The 15,606-nt window shown below is 36.6% G+C and overlaps 1 protein-coding gene across 1 annotated transcript; it reads right to left on the bottom strand.

Moving 5' to 3' along the window:
- Positions 1-22: 22 nt before the first annotated feature.
- Positions 23-4,492, bottom strand: LOC130746906 (uncharacterized). The gene is made up of 4 exons (XM_057599689.1): positions 3,221-4,492; positions 2,538-2,633; positions 2,240-2,376; positions 23-414 (listed from the first exon to the last, which is right to left on the bottom strand). Exons 1-4 carry the CDS (start codon positions 4,349-4,351, stop codon positions 252-254), a joined length of 1,527 nt encoding a protein of 508 aa, XP_057455672.1. The 5' UTR covers positions 4,352-4,492; the 3' UTR covers positions 23-251.
- Between the last annotated feature and the right edge of the window lie 11,114 nt (positions 4,493-15,606).

The raw sequence follows: 15,606 nt of genomic DNA on the forward strand, positions 1-15,606 counted from the left end.
ATTTACATAAAGATGATAGATATCTGAAACTAAACTGGGGAATCATTTTATCTTACCACACAATCTGTTATGAAGAACTGTTCACATATGATAAGTACCATTTGCAATTATGATTTTGATCTGAAGATCCTGCCTCCTTGTTTCCCCATTCTACCGCATACAAGACTAATTTGTATATATGAACATCTAAAGAGCTCTTGAAAGAAATGAAGTCATATAAAACACTGGTATACAAGTTTGACATTTTGACATTATTCTCGCTTATCTTCCTCAACATCTTCTCCTAATGCAAGATCTGCCACACTAGAACCTTTCCTTTCCTTTCTCTCCAGATCCGCACTCAACTTCGCCACGCTGCTTGTCAGAGAGATACCCTCTTCATCAAAGTCGTCTGTTTCCTCTAAGTATGCATATCTAGAAATAAAGACATAAATGCAATTATTCTTTACAGTATACAACAGCACAGAAAGACTGCAATATAACAAAATTAAGTCCAAGTGGATCATGAATAACAACAACCAGAACTCTTTTGACTAGATCCCGTGGATCATGAACATCAGAAGAAAAATGGAATGAGTAGAAAATAAGAAGATTGTTTCAAAGGAGTTACTAATTATGATGCACGCACAGAATTTATCTGCAGTCTTGAGCTTTTTCATGCACCTTGATGTTTGTAGAAATTTATATTTTGGAGGATGTCTTTCATCCCCCGTTAGGTGTACTATAATAAAATTCACTTTCTTTCAAATGTAAAAGTACCAGACATAAGGAGAAGAAAACTCTGAACCTTGCATTGAGATATTGGAAGAGTAAAAGTCTCTCTAAAGAAACAAATACTATATTGCATTCAAATAGTATTCATAATCTCTTTAAAATCCATCTTGCAAGGAACCACAAGAAATGGAAGAAAAATTCTAAGGGTATAGCAAATAAAGTAATGCAACTATCTTTAAACATCAATAATACTAACCCCCATTTAGTCAATACAATAGAAGTTTCAGAAGTTTTCACAAAATAGAACTCAGGAGGTTCAGCCAACAGAAAAAGGGCATTCAATCAAATTAAACTCTGCATTACTCCCTGATTTTATAGTAATGAACCTATTGATCAATCAATAGTCAATACAATAGAAGCCCCATTAAGGCATAACAGGGCAGTCCCATTAAAAGTATAACTTTTTAATGAGTAAAATGTATAAGACCCATAATTATTGAAATAGATCTTGTTATTCAAGTTAATTAGGATATGACCTAGGAGCTCTTTTTTTAAAAATAATTAAGAGTATGATGTGCACATGAATAAGAGCAGTTTAGGATTCAGCTGAGTGTATACGAGCACATATGCCAAGTACCGACTACGACTATGCTTATCAGGACCCACATATACATTGACATAGTTAAAAATACTACTTCATGTAGTGGTTTAAAGCACTGATATTGCAAATCACATATCAGAACTAATGCGCATTAAGTTTGCAATTAGTCAAATCATAACTAACATCCATACTCGGAATTGAAAGTATATCACATAGAACACAATGGCACCAACATCAATAACATTAATTTATTAGTATGAATATGCCTAATAATGTTAAAAATGTATCTTCCAAATGCAGAACAACCCTCATCTCTAAGCTAGCTTTTGGGGTAGTGTTGGGCCTATCCCAAATTCTAATAATGATTATGCCTAATAATGTTAAAAATGTATCTACCAAATGCAGAATAGTATAATCAGTCAATTGAAATATATATTCAGCAACTTTTAAATTGTGAGTTAGCCCACTCAGGCAACACCTGAATTCTCACACCTTGAAACATCCTTCCAATGCATTAATTGATAAGGTTTCAATAAAATTGTGAATGGCCAATTGAATTGTATGAGCAATACCGCTCTATTACATTATCACTATGAGTCTCATCTATCTTCCCACTGTAGATAAGGAATTAGTAACTTCCTTTTTCTTTGTAGTTTAAGAAATAGTCAAAAAGTGATCCAAAATTTCTCACAACAATAATTTTGATTGAAGTTCTAGTCTCTTTCTCTAAGTTAGTGCGCGCACATAAATAAATAAAAATAGCAAATGAAGATCCAAATCAACTTTTACAAAAACAACAACTAGTACTAAGTGCATAAATAACTGTATCGGTATTCCAAATGAAAAAAGTTAAACATATTAGCATAAAACCACCGAGTAACTAACTTAATATCACCATTCACAAAGACCATGGAAAGGACGTACCTAGTAGGGTTCTTAGAAGGAGCCCAAAGGATACATATCACCACCAAAAGAGCATATGAAAGCAGAGACCAGAAAGCTGGAATAACCCAAGCAATTTGCCACAGCTCGCTTAATGGATCAGTAGCATTGAAGTATAGCTGGTTGAACACGGTAAGAAAACAAGTTACTAATATTGAGTTGTTGATTCACATAAAAAAAAAACATGAATGAAAAATGCTTGGATGCTCCTACAAAGAGATCACGTGACATCTCTAAAATTATATATTCATAAGCTTCAAATATCTTTGCTAAAAATTACCTCAAAGCCAATCCACGCGATAGACAGTAGCACAGACACTGCAAGAGTATTCGTAAATTTTCGGTACAGCTCCAGTTTAGCCAAGTTTCTCCTTGTCTGCATCCAAAAATGGACAGAGATGGAGAATAAGTACAAATAGAAACCTTGAGGACAAAACTCGAATCAAGTTCCTTATGCTCTCATCATCAAGATCTCAAATTAAATAATTACACGTGGATACATTTCCAACATTAACTAGCAAGCCTTCATTAAGAATATGTTTTAGAAATTTTAAAAATATAATCCACATTTCATCATGTGATTGGAAAACTTCAAAGCAACTTAGCATGGATATAGGGGTGGTCTTGATCTAAGTTTTAACCAAACCATAAAGCTTAAGTAACCACTAAGGCACTAACTAACCCCCTCCCTACAAAGAACACACAAATCTTACTGTAACCCAACATTCAACAAAACGCCCACATGAGCAAATCAGGGATATTGGAGCCAATAGTTATACACAGTCAAAACTTGAGATAAGACAGTGTGCATCCAACTAAAAACACATAAATCTTGTCATAGCCCAACAAACACACAAGAACGAAACACATATACGAGAGCCAATAGTTATACGACACAGTCCAAACTCAACTAAATCCAATGCAGCATTCCATCAGCAAATAAGAACATGGAAGTAAAATCACCTGTAGTTTCTCCAAGGTTCTAGACAAGGAGGAGAAAATCCAGAGAATGAAGCAGGAGTCAAGACAAACAACAGGAAGCACCAAAAGCAACTTAGTCTTCCCCGAAAAATCATTGATATTCCCCAAATGCTCAACGAGCTCAAGCGCCTCAGCGGCAACAAAATAGAGCAGCCCAAGAAGCAAGACCCTGGAGGCAACCCCTTTAGCGCCAAGAGTCGGCCGGACAACCCCATAACCCATAGAAACAACGAGCAGAAGCAGGCGCGACAAAGTCTTCTTAACAGAGGTAAATGTAACAGCCCAGAGGGTAATCCCCATAGGCCTAGTTCCAGTAGCATTGAAATTAGCATACTCAAAGTACCACACAGCCATCTCACACATACCAAGTCCAATCACAGCAGTAATATGATAATGCACATGGATAATATCCTTCCACAACTGAACAAACCTCAAAAACCAAACCAAACCCAACAAAAGATAAGCCAATGACATGAACCCATACAGTGTCATCAGAGGTGCCATCTTACCAGGTAGATACCCACCAGGGTTTCTCCACACAGTCCTTCCAGTTATGGTGGTACCTTGAAGAGTAGGATCACAGAACATGAAATACAGATAGTACATACCAGTAGCATTGATCTCAAGCGTCTGTGTCTCCATGTGGGTTTGATCATTGGTTCCTTGGAAGTAGGTCTTGATGCGTTTGGGGAACTGAGGGTTTTCAGGGTTCATCTGGATGATAACCTCACCAAGGTTGCAGTTCTGATCCTTGGAGAGTTCAGGGTTGCAGCAGAGCAAATCGGATTTGAGATACGACCCACCGATCCTGTCACGGTCTTTGACATCGAGAACTATGGCTTCTACCAAACCAGTGTTCTGCTGCATCGAGCCATGGTTGGTTGCAGATTCCTGTGGGCGAGTGAATGTCACGGTTTCGAACCTGATGAAGGATTTGTGGGAGGAAGAAGAGGCGACGAGGGCTTCGCTGCCGCCGTGGAAGAAGAAGGCGTTGGAGCGGTGAGTGAATGGCTCGTTGGAGTAGTAGTGGATGGAAGCGTTGACATTGACGGCGGCGATGAAGAGAAGCAGAGAGAGGAAGAGAGGATGATGGGTGTGAGTGTGAAACCCCATCAGAACATCACCGTCGACGCCACTAACACCACCGTGGTCACCGTGAAATGGTGGTCGGTATTTCCTTTCCTTAGTACTTACCAACCCAGAAAGCACTCTCAAACTTTTTTTTTGGCTTTAATCAATTATGTAACCTCAATATTTTTTTTCTTTCATATATAGATGACTTGAATATAGACTTTATATAAGAAAAATTAAGATGTATTACTTGAATTAATTTCTTGCTAAGGCAAAATGTTAATTCTTTTATATATGTAACCATCCTAACTTTACCACACCAAGTGTGTAGATTAACTAGTATAAAGATGCGGTGTAGTGCTGGTGTGGAGTTTGCGGAGGCATCAGGGCTACGGTGTGGTTCGCTAATGGCGTGGGACTTAGGGCATAGAGCTATCCAGGTTGAAAACAGATTGCGAGAGAATTGTGAGTTTGTTCCATAGCGGTGAGGCTAACATGACGTATCGTTTTAATTTCTTTTCGTTACAACATGTTTTTAGAAAAGTCAATACTGGAGCAGGATGATGTTATTTGTTTGAGAGAATCTCATGATTGTATTTGTTCCTCTTATCTCTCAGATATTCTTCTAATTGTTTTCTAATGCAGTTCCTTTATTTTGTCAAAAAAAAAACCTAGCATGAGGTTATTCTTGCATTTTAGAATCAAGTCCTATGAAAGCAGCTACGTTAAATACTTGGTAGGGAGAGTTTTACAACTCATAGTTCTACCCAGCTCAAAATTGGGAAAGAAATTAAATTTACCAAAAAAACCCATCTTAACTTCAGGAAAGTGACGCGGTTCAGGCTGGTGTGGAGTTTGCGGAGGCATTCAGGCTACGGCGTGGTTTGCTAATGGCGTGGGACTTGGGGCATAGAGCTATCCAAGCTGAAACAAAATGCCAGAGAATTGTGAGCTTGGCCTAACAAGATGTATGTATCTTAGCATCTTTATTTCTGATATTAAGCGGTTGGCGTCTTGTTTTAATTTCTTTTCGTTAGAGCATGTTTTTAGAAAAGTCAATCCAGTAGCTCATACCTTAGCTATAAACAAAGAGGTTTTAAATACCAGATGTGATGAGCATATGGAAATTTATATTACTATGCTTCAAAATCATGTCTCTCTTATTTTTTTTCTTCAGAGAATAATCAAATATAGTTCAAATTCAATTTTATTTTTAATTTACTTTGGCTTCCTATTGTAATAACGTTATCCTAAAGTGAATCCATCGATCATACGATTCCCTTCGAGATCCCATCTTTACAGCTGAGTAGGGTTAACCTCTTCTTTAAAACCAATGGTGGTACTGCCAAAAAGAAGAAGAAACTATCATTAGTGAAGATTATGCGTGCTTTCCTCTTTTAGGAAACAAAAATGAAAAGGCTCTTTCCATGTTGTTTGCAGATCAATAATATCACCACTCCAGCACCTTGATGCACGGTCGGCCCAACACTAAACGATGTCTAAAGTAAAGTTTAAAGTGAGATTTTTTTACCTAAAAAAATATTTATTTATTTATTAAAACTTTTGAGGCATTTTTTACTTAATAAAAAAAATTAGAAGCTATTGCTTGAGTCGCTTGGCCTGTCTTGATCTCTATTAAAAAACAAAATTTGGTTTACATATATACCCAATTGAAAATCCCACTACGATTGTTAGAGGAATAAGGGTTTGTTCACCGCCGTCGATTCGCGAGGGTACTGAGGACAGAGAAGACGGTACTGAGGACGGAGAAGAAGAAGAACGAAACTTAATGTGGTTTTTTCTCTCTCTTAATAATTAAATAGGAATCTATATATATATATGTAAAGCTCACTTGAGCTTAGTAGCTTAGAATTAAATAGATTAAGCAATAAAGTGTTTTTAAGCTACATTAAGAAATGAAGTTGAACAAAAGGCTATTCATCTTAGTATTTCATAACAGCTTCCATAACTTGCATTATGAAAAAAAACTATTAAAAGGCCGTAACCTTCATTATGTAATAAAATGCTATTAAAAGGATGCATTTCTAGAACACATGATTTGAACGGTGAACCATTTCGTAACAACTTCAGTAACTAAGCTATTCAACTTATTAATTAAAAGATGGACATTTCTAGAACACAGGATGTGAACCATTTCTTAACAATTTTTGTAACTGAGACGGGCTATTCATATATTAACAGTTACCTCCTTGAGGAAATCACTCAGATTTCGTAACCTACATTATACAATTATATGGCAGTACTGCAACTTCCAAACTGATAAAAAAAATTAAAGACTTTTCAGCTACCTACATTAAAAAAAAATACAATGGATTAAATTAAACTATGCATCTATTGTGTATCTCTATATAAACAAATCACTCACACACTTAAGTCATACATATCGACTCCATCAAAGTGAGAAAAAAATGGAAACAGTCACTAGCTATTTCAACAAGTATGTCATTTCTTATAACATTAGTTGATTGAAATTGAGAAGATTTTGATCAAGAATCGTAAGTAATATCTCATTGATTTTGATGGAATTCCATTGCCAGAACTCAGCAATAGAAACATTGGACAACACACTTATTAGAGAAGAGAAGCACGAAATATGTCACTCATTACTAAATGAGCAGCAAAGAGAAATATACAATCATGTTATACACGTGGTAACCACCAATATTGGAGGGCTCTACTTTGTTTACGACATGGAGGTACTAGAAAAAACTTTCTCTACAGGACAATCATTGCAAGACTAAGGGCTGGAAAAAAAATTTGCGTTTGCTGCTTCATCAGGTAGTTAACTACTTTATAGTCTCTCTTATGCTTTTCTATACTATTTTGTTCATCCAATTGAATCATTCAAATACATCATCATTTTTGTATCTATGTGACACAACTCATTAACATAAAAAAAACTAATACACAACACCTAACAGAAAGGAAACTTTTGCCAAGTTACCTTTCCAGCCAACAACAAAATGTGAACCACTGAAATTTCTATGATCACTGAATTTGTAAGTGTAAAATATAATACATCACTGTACTCTTCACTTAGGATTTCATAAGAATAGTAATCTTCCACTCCTCAATATTGTCCTACATATTTGTCATTATGGCTAAGTGGCTTGGTTACTCTTTATTGTTTAACCTATTGGTACTTGGGTATAGCACCCCTTGTGCTATTATATATGAATTTTTCCTTTCAAAAAAAAAATGGACAAAAAAATAGCAACCCAATTCAATCCATCAAAGAGAACAAATGTCCAACAACATAGAAATATACTTTAGACGTTGGTGCAAGTGACTTTAAAAGAACTTCGATCTTCATGCCACCAACACATCATTGGCCAAATTTGGAAGTACGTACCACTCAAAATGTTCCCTAGCACCAAATCTGGATCTATAAATAACTACAATGACCATACAATGAAAGAACAATTATAATAGAGAATAGGAAACAAATTTTAAAGATTTCAATCAATTGAAAAATATGACTTCAAATTGGCTCCAATTACATAAGTACTGAAGATACTTGCTTGGATTGCCACTGGCATAAAATTAGAAAACCAGTCTCAACGCCCCAAACCCAAAAGTAGTTACTTTTTTTTTTAAAATTCAAATTGTATAAAAGAAATTAAAGGAAGATCCAGTACATCAGATGGTGGCATCAAGCACACCTAGCAAACTAGAAAAACATAAACTAACAAGTTACTTTTTCTTTTTAATATGCCTCTTCAACCACCTAAAATATGAGTTGTTTTTCTTAACTTTCCAAAATATGGGAACTGGAAAAAATAAGAAAAGAGGTAGCATCCTTACACTGACTACACCTGCTAAAATTAAGAGTAGAAAATGATAACGTAGCTAGAAACTTTAGTTGAGTTTATTTTTTTAAGACAATGGAGTGAAAGAAATTGTTACAATAATGACACATTTTGACAAGGGAAGTTATTAAAGCACCTTTTTCAACTATGTTCTCAATAAGTAAGAAACTAACTATATATATAAGGGGTACAAAACCGTGGCATTTACACATCAGAACATTGAAAATGAAGGCTTATCTGGGATTTAGCAAAATGGGTTGTAAGAAATGAGACTGAGGGAAAATAGGAATAGAGAAACTTAACATGGGTGCAGAGGGAACCGGCAATGATGGTGCCACCAAGGTATTTGAGGTACATGCTGATGGGTTTGGAAGGGTTTTTGGATTCGATGAAGAGGAGCAGAGCGATAACGACGTGGGTGGTATCGTGGGAGACGGATCCTTCGATGCAAATGATGTGCACCTTGATTCCAGTTGATTGTGCTTGTGCAATTCAGTTCTCCTTCCATGTAACACCTTTCTTCCAAATAGTTGCGTGCTTTACAGGATGCCTCACATGGCTGCCTCACCACCACTGGATTGAGGATTTTTCCGCTTTTTTATTTGATTAGGGCTTCTGTTGTTTTCTAATTCTATTATGTATTTTTCTAATGTTTCATTTACTTAATGATTTGTTAAAAAATCAATAGCTAAGCATTTTAAATTTTAATATTTGATAAATATAGTAATTATAAATATAATTAAGAAAAACTAAATAATATCAGTGATAACTAACTATGTAAAGTTATCACCTTGTGTTTTCTAGAGTAACACCACCAAATTGAATATACTTATTGTTGAGAAAGATGAAAAATATGCACAATATACTAAAAATGTAGTGCACAATAAAGTTTTAATGAACTTCTTCAATATAATTATAATTAATATGTATTTTGATATTTCAAAGTTTCTTCCATTTACATTTTTTTTTACCTCTATATAAATTTAAATATCACAATTAAAAATTACTATTTAAAAAAAACCCGTGCAACGCACGGGTTTAATTTCTAGTTGAGATAGTATAACAAGTACTAAATATCGATGCCAATAACATGTGTAACTGTCCAGCTTATAAAAAAAGGCTTAAATATGTTGGAGGCCCCTCTAAAATAGGGGTACTTTGGTTTAGGCCCCTACAAAATATTTTTTTTGGGAATATACCCCTATTTGGAAAATAATATGGAGGGATAAACCCTCACCGTTACAAGAATCGTTAGTTTTCTAACGAAGAACGACGTGACAGCCACATCATCAGGTCATGTCATCAATGTTGCCAAGTAAGCACATGAGCAAATGTTTAAAATAAAAAAAATATGTAACCAGGATTCGAACGCAAGACCTGCAACTTAAATTAAAGATACCTTACCACAAGACCTGTGTTCGAATGATCACCTGAGATTTAGAATGATTTCACCTCAGATATACTTAGAGATTATTTAGACAAATCCTTTTTAACTAAATGAAAATTAAAAAAGAAAAAGCTGAAGTATATCTTAGAATATTCTTTTGGTATATGCAGCTAGAAGCTTACGGGTCGGGAAAAATGATATATTTACATTTTCACCTTTATTTTTTATTCATTTCTCTATTCTTTTTCAATCATATCATCTAATTAATTTATTTTATATGTCAAATGAATAAATAGAAGTACAAAAGGTGCTTAACCTAATACATAAATGAATATCATCCCTCAAATCTCTTACTTTTTCTATCTTTTCTTCCCTTTTCTCTCTTCTTTTCACTTGTGAATGAAGATTTATTCCTTACAAAATTTGTGAGTATCTGTTATTAATAGAAGTACTTCCTCCGTTCCTTTTTATAAGAACCAAATTACCATTTAACGTCCTTAAGAAATATAGTTAATGTAAATAGTAGCATTAATTTGGTTTTTAATATATATCGACTTTCCAAAATTGCGCATAACCCACATTTCTTAATTCTTATGTATCACTAATGCTTTTGTGAATGGAAAGAAAGACAAAGCTCAATTAAATTAAGGTATTCTTGTCAAAAAAAAAATTATTCACAACAAACTTCAAGTTAGTTCTTATATAAAGGACCAAGATGTGTTACGAAATAACTCAACTGAAGAAATAAAGTAAGCATGATCAGAATCAACAACGCAAGAATATTACGTGAAAAATGTAAGATCAAGTTTTGATCTAGTAGTACAACTCTATGTTTTGATGATTACAAGTTAACCTTTTGATATGAACAATTGTGGTACTCTAACGTGTTTTTCTGAGTGTGCTATTTACAGGCTCTGACCTCAACTCAATCTCACACAAATCAGAAGCACTGTGTATAAAGGGTAACCCTAGCAACGCTTTCGCATTCACCATGTTCAGTATGAACAGTGGAAAAGCTTCAGAAGTTCTGAAGCTATACAAACTCTGATGAGGACTCAGTCGCTAGAAGCTCTGAAGATCCAGAAGTTCTGATAGCCAAGAAACACTGAAGGTTCAGATGTTCTGATGGTGTAGAAGACTCTGAAGATCCAGAAGCTGAATAGTGGAAACTCTGAAGTCCAGAAGCAAGAAACTCTGAAGGCCATGTTCTTCCCTCTGAGTTCAGAATCAGAAGATACAATGGTCAGAGGATCTGTGCTTTCCCTCTGACTCTGATCAACCGGCTTCACAAGTTCCAATATGAAGTATTCCCCTGATCAGAAGTCTCCTAGGTTAAAAGGTCAAGTCGCTATCCAAGTACAAAAGCAAGTGTACCTTCCTGACGACCTACCTAACGTTCTCAGCCACAGCAGAAGCTGGATTTTCCAGAACTGCCCTCCAACGGTAGCATTTCCCATGCAACGCTCAACCCTAATCCTTGGAGTATATATAGAGGCTGAAGATTGAAAGAAGCGGCAAGAATAGCAAAAAACAACACACACACGCAAGACATATTCAAAATATTCTAAGCTTTCTTTCATCTGAAATTCATTGTGTTTACTATCAGCTTTTTAGAAGCAAATCTCTTGTAAACAATTCTTTGATAAACAGTTTGTTTAGTTCCTTTAGGAGATCAAGGTTGATCGGATCCTAGAGAAGACTAAGAGAGTGAATCTTAGTGTGAGCTAAGTCAGTGTAATTGTTAGTCACTTGTAGGTTTCAAGTGCAGTTGTAACTCTTACCTGATTAGTGGATTGCCTTCATTCTAAGAAGGAAGAAATCACCTTAACGGGTGGACTGGAGTAGCTTGAGTGATTTATCAAGTGAACCAGGATAAAATCCTTGTGTGCTTTTCTATCTCTTATCTTTAGCACTTAAGTTCTCGAAAGATTTGTCAAAATCTTTAAGGTGGTAGTTTTGTACTGAAAACGTTATTCAAACCCCCCCTTTCTACCGTTTTTCATACCTTCAATTGGTATCAGAGCGCAAGTTCTGATTACCACACCTAACAGTGTTCAGTGATCCGGGCCGGTGTGAAAAACAATGGCTGCCACCACTAGTGAAACTCAAAGAGATGGTTACAATGCAAAGCCTCCTATGTTCGACGGTCAAAGGTTCGAATATTGGAAAGATAGACTGGAAAGTTTCTTTCTGGGTTTCGATGCAGATCTCTGGGATATTATTGTGGATGGCTACGAGCGTCCAGTTGATGCAGATGGCAAGAAGATCCCAAGGTCAGAGATGACTGCAGATCAAAAGAAGCTGTACTCACAACATCACAAAGCAAGAGCAATTCTTCTAAGTGCTATTTCCTATGAGGAGTACCAGAAGATTACAGATCGTGAGTTTGCTAAAGGCATTTTTGATTCTCTGAAGATGTCTCATGAAGGAAACAAGAAAGTCAAAGAATCAAAGGCATTGTCTTTGATCCAAAAGTATGAATCCTTCATCATGGAGCCAAATGAGTCCATTGAAGAAATGTTCTCCAGATTTCAACTGCTTGTAGCTGGCATACGTCCTCTCAACAAGAGCTACACAACAAAAGATCATGTCATAAGGGTCATCAGGTGTCTTCCTGAAAGTTGGATGCCTTTGGTGACTTCAATAGAGCTCACGAGAGACGTTGAGAATATGAGTTTAGAAGAACTCATCAGCATTTTGAAATGCCATGAGCTGAAGCGCTCAGAGATGCAAGATCTGAGGAAAAAGTCCATAGCCTTGAAATCCAAATCTGAAAAGGCTAAAGTTGAGAAGTCAAAGGCTCTTCAAGCTGAAGAAGAAGAATCTGAAGAAGCATCAGAAGATTCTGATGAAGATGAGCTGACTCTGATCTCCAAGAGACTCAACCGCATCTGGAAGCACAGGCAGAGCAAGTTCAAAGGCTCTGGAAAGGCAAGAGGAAAGTCTGAATCCTCAGGTCAGAAGAAGTCATCAATCAAGGAAGTCACTTGCTTTGAGTGCAAAGAATCAGGGCACTACAAAAGTGACTGTCCAAAATTGAAGAAGGACAAGAAGCCAAAGAAGCACTTCAAGACCAAGAAGAGTCTGATGGTGACATTTGATGAATCAGAGTCAGAGGATGTTGACTCTGATGGTGAAGTCCAAGGACTCATGGCAATTGTCAAAGACAAGGAAGCAGAGTCAAAGGAAGCTGTTGACTCTGACTCAGAATCAGAAGGAGATCCTAACTCAGACGATGAAAATGAGGTATTTGCTTCTTTCTCTACCTCTGAACTGAAACATGCTTTGTCTGATATCATGGATAAGTATAACTCTTTATTGTCTAAGCATAAAAAGTTGAAAAAGAACTTATCTACTGTCTCCAAGACTCCTTCTGAACATGAGAAAATTATTTCTGATTTGAAAAATGAAAATCATGCTTTGGTAAATTCTAACTCTGTGCTTAAGAACCAGATTACTAAGTTAGAAGAAATTGTTGCCTGTGATGCCTCTGATTGTAGAAATGAATCTAAGTATGAAAAGTCTTTTCAAAGATTCCTAGCTAAAAGCGTGGATAGAAGCTTAATGGCTTCAATGATCTATGGCGTAAGCAGAAATGGAATGCATGGCATTGGCTATTCTAAACCAATTAGAAATGAGCCTTCTGTGTCTAAAGCTAAATCTTTATATGAATGCTTTGTTCCCTCTGGTACCATATTGCCTGATCCTGTACCTGCTAAAGTTGCTAAAAACCCTCTTAAAAAGGGATCTTTCTCTATGACTAAATATCATGCAAATATTCATTTAAAATATTATGTTGAGACACCCAAGGTGATCAGAACCTCTGGGGTAACTAACAAAAGAGGACCCAGAAAGTGGGTACCTAAGGACAAGATTATCTATGTTGCAGATATCCTTGATAGCTCCACTGAAACACCAATCATGGTATCTGGACAGTGGATGCTCGCGTCACATGACGGGAGAAAAGCGTATGTTCCGAGAGCTGAAACTTAAGCCTGGAGGCGAAGTTGGCTTCGGAGGAAATGAAAAGGGTAAAATTATTGGTACTGGTACTATTTGTGTAGATAGTAGTCCATGCATTGATAATGTTTTATTGGTAGACGGCTTAACACATAACTTATTGTCTATAAGTCAATTAGCTGACAAAGGTTATGATGTTATATTCAATCAAAAGTCCTGCCGGGCTGTAAGTCAGATCGATGGCTCTGTTCTGTTTAACAGCAAGAGGAAGAACAACATTTATAAGATCAGATTATCTGAGTTGGAGGCTCAGAATGTGAAGTGCCTTCTGTCTGTTAATGAAGAGCAGTGGGTATGACATAGACGGTTAGGGCATGCCAGTATGAGAAAGATTTCTCAGCTGAGCAAGCTAAACCTTGTCAGGGGCTTACCCAATCTGAAGTTCGCTTCAGACGCTCTTTGTGAAGCATGTCAGAAAGGCAAATTCACAAAAGTCCCTTTCAAGGCAAAGAATGTTGTCTCAACCTCAAGGCCGTTAGAACTTCTGCATATCGACCTGTTTGGACCAGTGAAAACTGAGTCTATAGGTGGCAAGAGATATGGGATGGTTATCGTTGATGACTATAGCCGCTGGACATGGGTAAAGTTTCTAACCCGCAAGGATGAGTCTCATGCTGTGTTCTCTACCTTCATTGCTCAAGTGCAAAACGAGAAGGCTTGTAGAATTGTGCGTGTCAGAAGTGACCATGGTGGAGAGTTTGAGAATGACAAGTTTGAGAGTCTGTTTGATTCCTATGGAATTGCACATGATTTCTCTTGTCCCAGAACTCCTCAACAAAATGGTGTGGTTGAGAGGAAGAACAGAACTCTTCAGGAGATGGCTAGAACCATGCTCCAAGAAACTGGCATGGCTAAGCACTTTTGGGCAGAGGCAGTAAATACAGCATGTTACATTCAGAACAGAATCTCTGTGAGACCAATTCTGAATAAGACTCCTTATGAATTGTGGAAGAACATAAAACCCAACATTTCTTATTTTCATCCTTTTGGCTGTGTTTGTTATGTTCTCAATACTAAGGATAGATTGCATAAATTTGATGCTAAGTCTTCTAAGTGTCTATTACTTGGTTATTCTGATAGATCTAAAGGTTTTAGATTTTATAATACTGATGCTAAGACTATTGAAGAATCTATTCATGTTAGATTTGATGATAAGCTTGACTCTGACCAGTCAAAGCTAGTTGAAAAGTTTGCAGATTTAAGCATTAATGTTTCTGACAAAGGCAAAGCTCCAGAGGAAGTTGAGCCAGAGGAAGATGAACCAGAGGAAGAAGCTGGTCCCTCTAACTCACAAACTCTGAAGAAGAGCAGAATCACTGCAGCTCATCCTAAGGAATTGATTCTGGGCAACAAAGATGAACCAGTCAGAACCAGATCTGCCTTCAGACCCTCTGAAGAGACCTTGCTGAGTCTGAAAGGATTGGTGTCCTTAATTGAACCCAAGTCCATAGATGAAGCTCTTCAGGACAAGGATTGGATTCTGGCCATGGAAGAAGAATTGAATCAATTCTCCAAGAACGATGTTTGGAGCTTAGTGAAGAAGCCTGAGAATGTCCATGTTATTGGAACGAAATGGGTATTCAGAAACAAGCTAAATGAGAAAGGAGATGTAGTCAGAAACAAGGCAAGGCTAGTTGCTCAAGGCTACAGCCAGCAGGAAGGAATAGACTACACTGAAACATTTGCTCCAGTAGCAAGACTGGAGGCAATCAGACTATTGATTTCTTTCTCAGTAAATCACAACATAATTCTACATCAGATGGACGTAAAGAGTGCCTTCCTAAATGGTTATATCTCAGAGGAAGTCTATGTTCATCAACCCCCAGGTTTTGAAGATGAAAAGAAACCAGACCATGTGTTCAAATTGAAGAAATCACTCTATGGTCTGAAGCAAGCTCCCAGAGCATGGTATGAGAGACTTAGCTCATTCCTTCTGGAGAATGAGTTTGTAAGGGGTAAAGTAGATACAACTCTCTTTTGCAAGACTTATAAAGATGATATCTTAATTGTGCAAATTTATGTTGATGATATTATATTTGGTTATGCTAATCAATCTCTAT

This window comes from Lotus japonicus, chromosome 3, assembly GCF_012489685.1.
Source record: "Lotus japonicus ecotype B-129 chromosome 3, LjGifu_v1.2".
In the NCBI taxonomy this organism is placed as follows: Eukaryota; Viridiplantae; Streptophyta; class Magnoliopsida; order Fabales; family Fabaceae; genus Lotus; species Lotus japonicus.

Bases quoted from the DNA above. Each gene is read 5' to 3' on its own strand.
- LOC130746906 (XM_057599689.1), bottom strand. From the start codon at position 4,351: ATGGGGTTTCACACTCACACCCATCATCCTCTCTTCCTCTCTCTGCTT. The intron at 2,377-2,537 runs GTAATTTTTAGC...GTGTTCAACCAG, and splicing joins TCGCGTGGATTGGCTTTGAG to CTATACTTCAATGCTACTGA. The intron at 415-2,239 runs GTACGTCCTTTC...CTTTATTTCTAG, and splicing joins CCTTCTAAGAACCCTACTAG to ATATGCATACTTAGAGGAAA.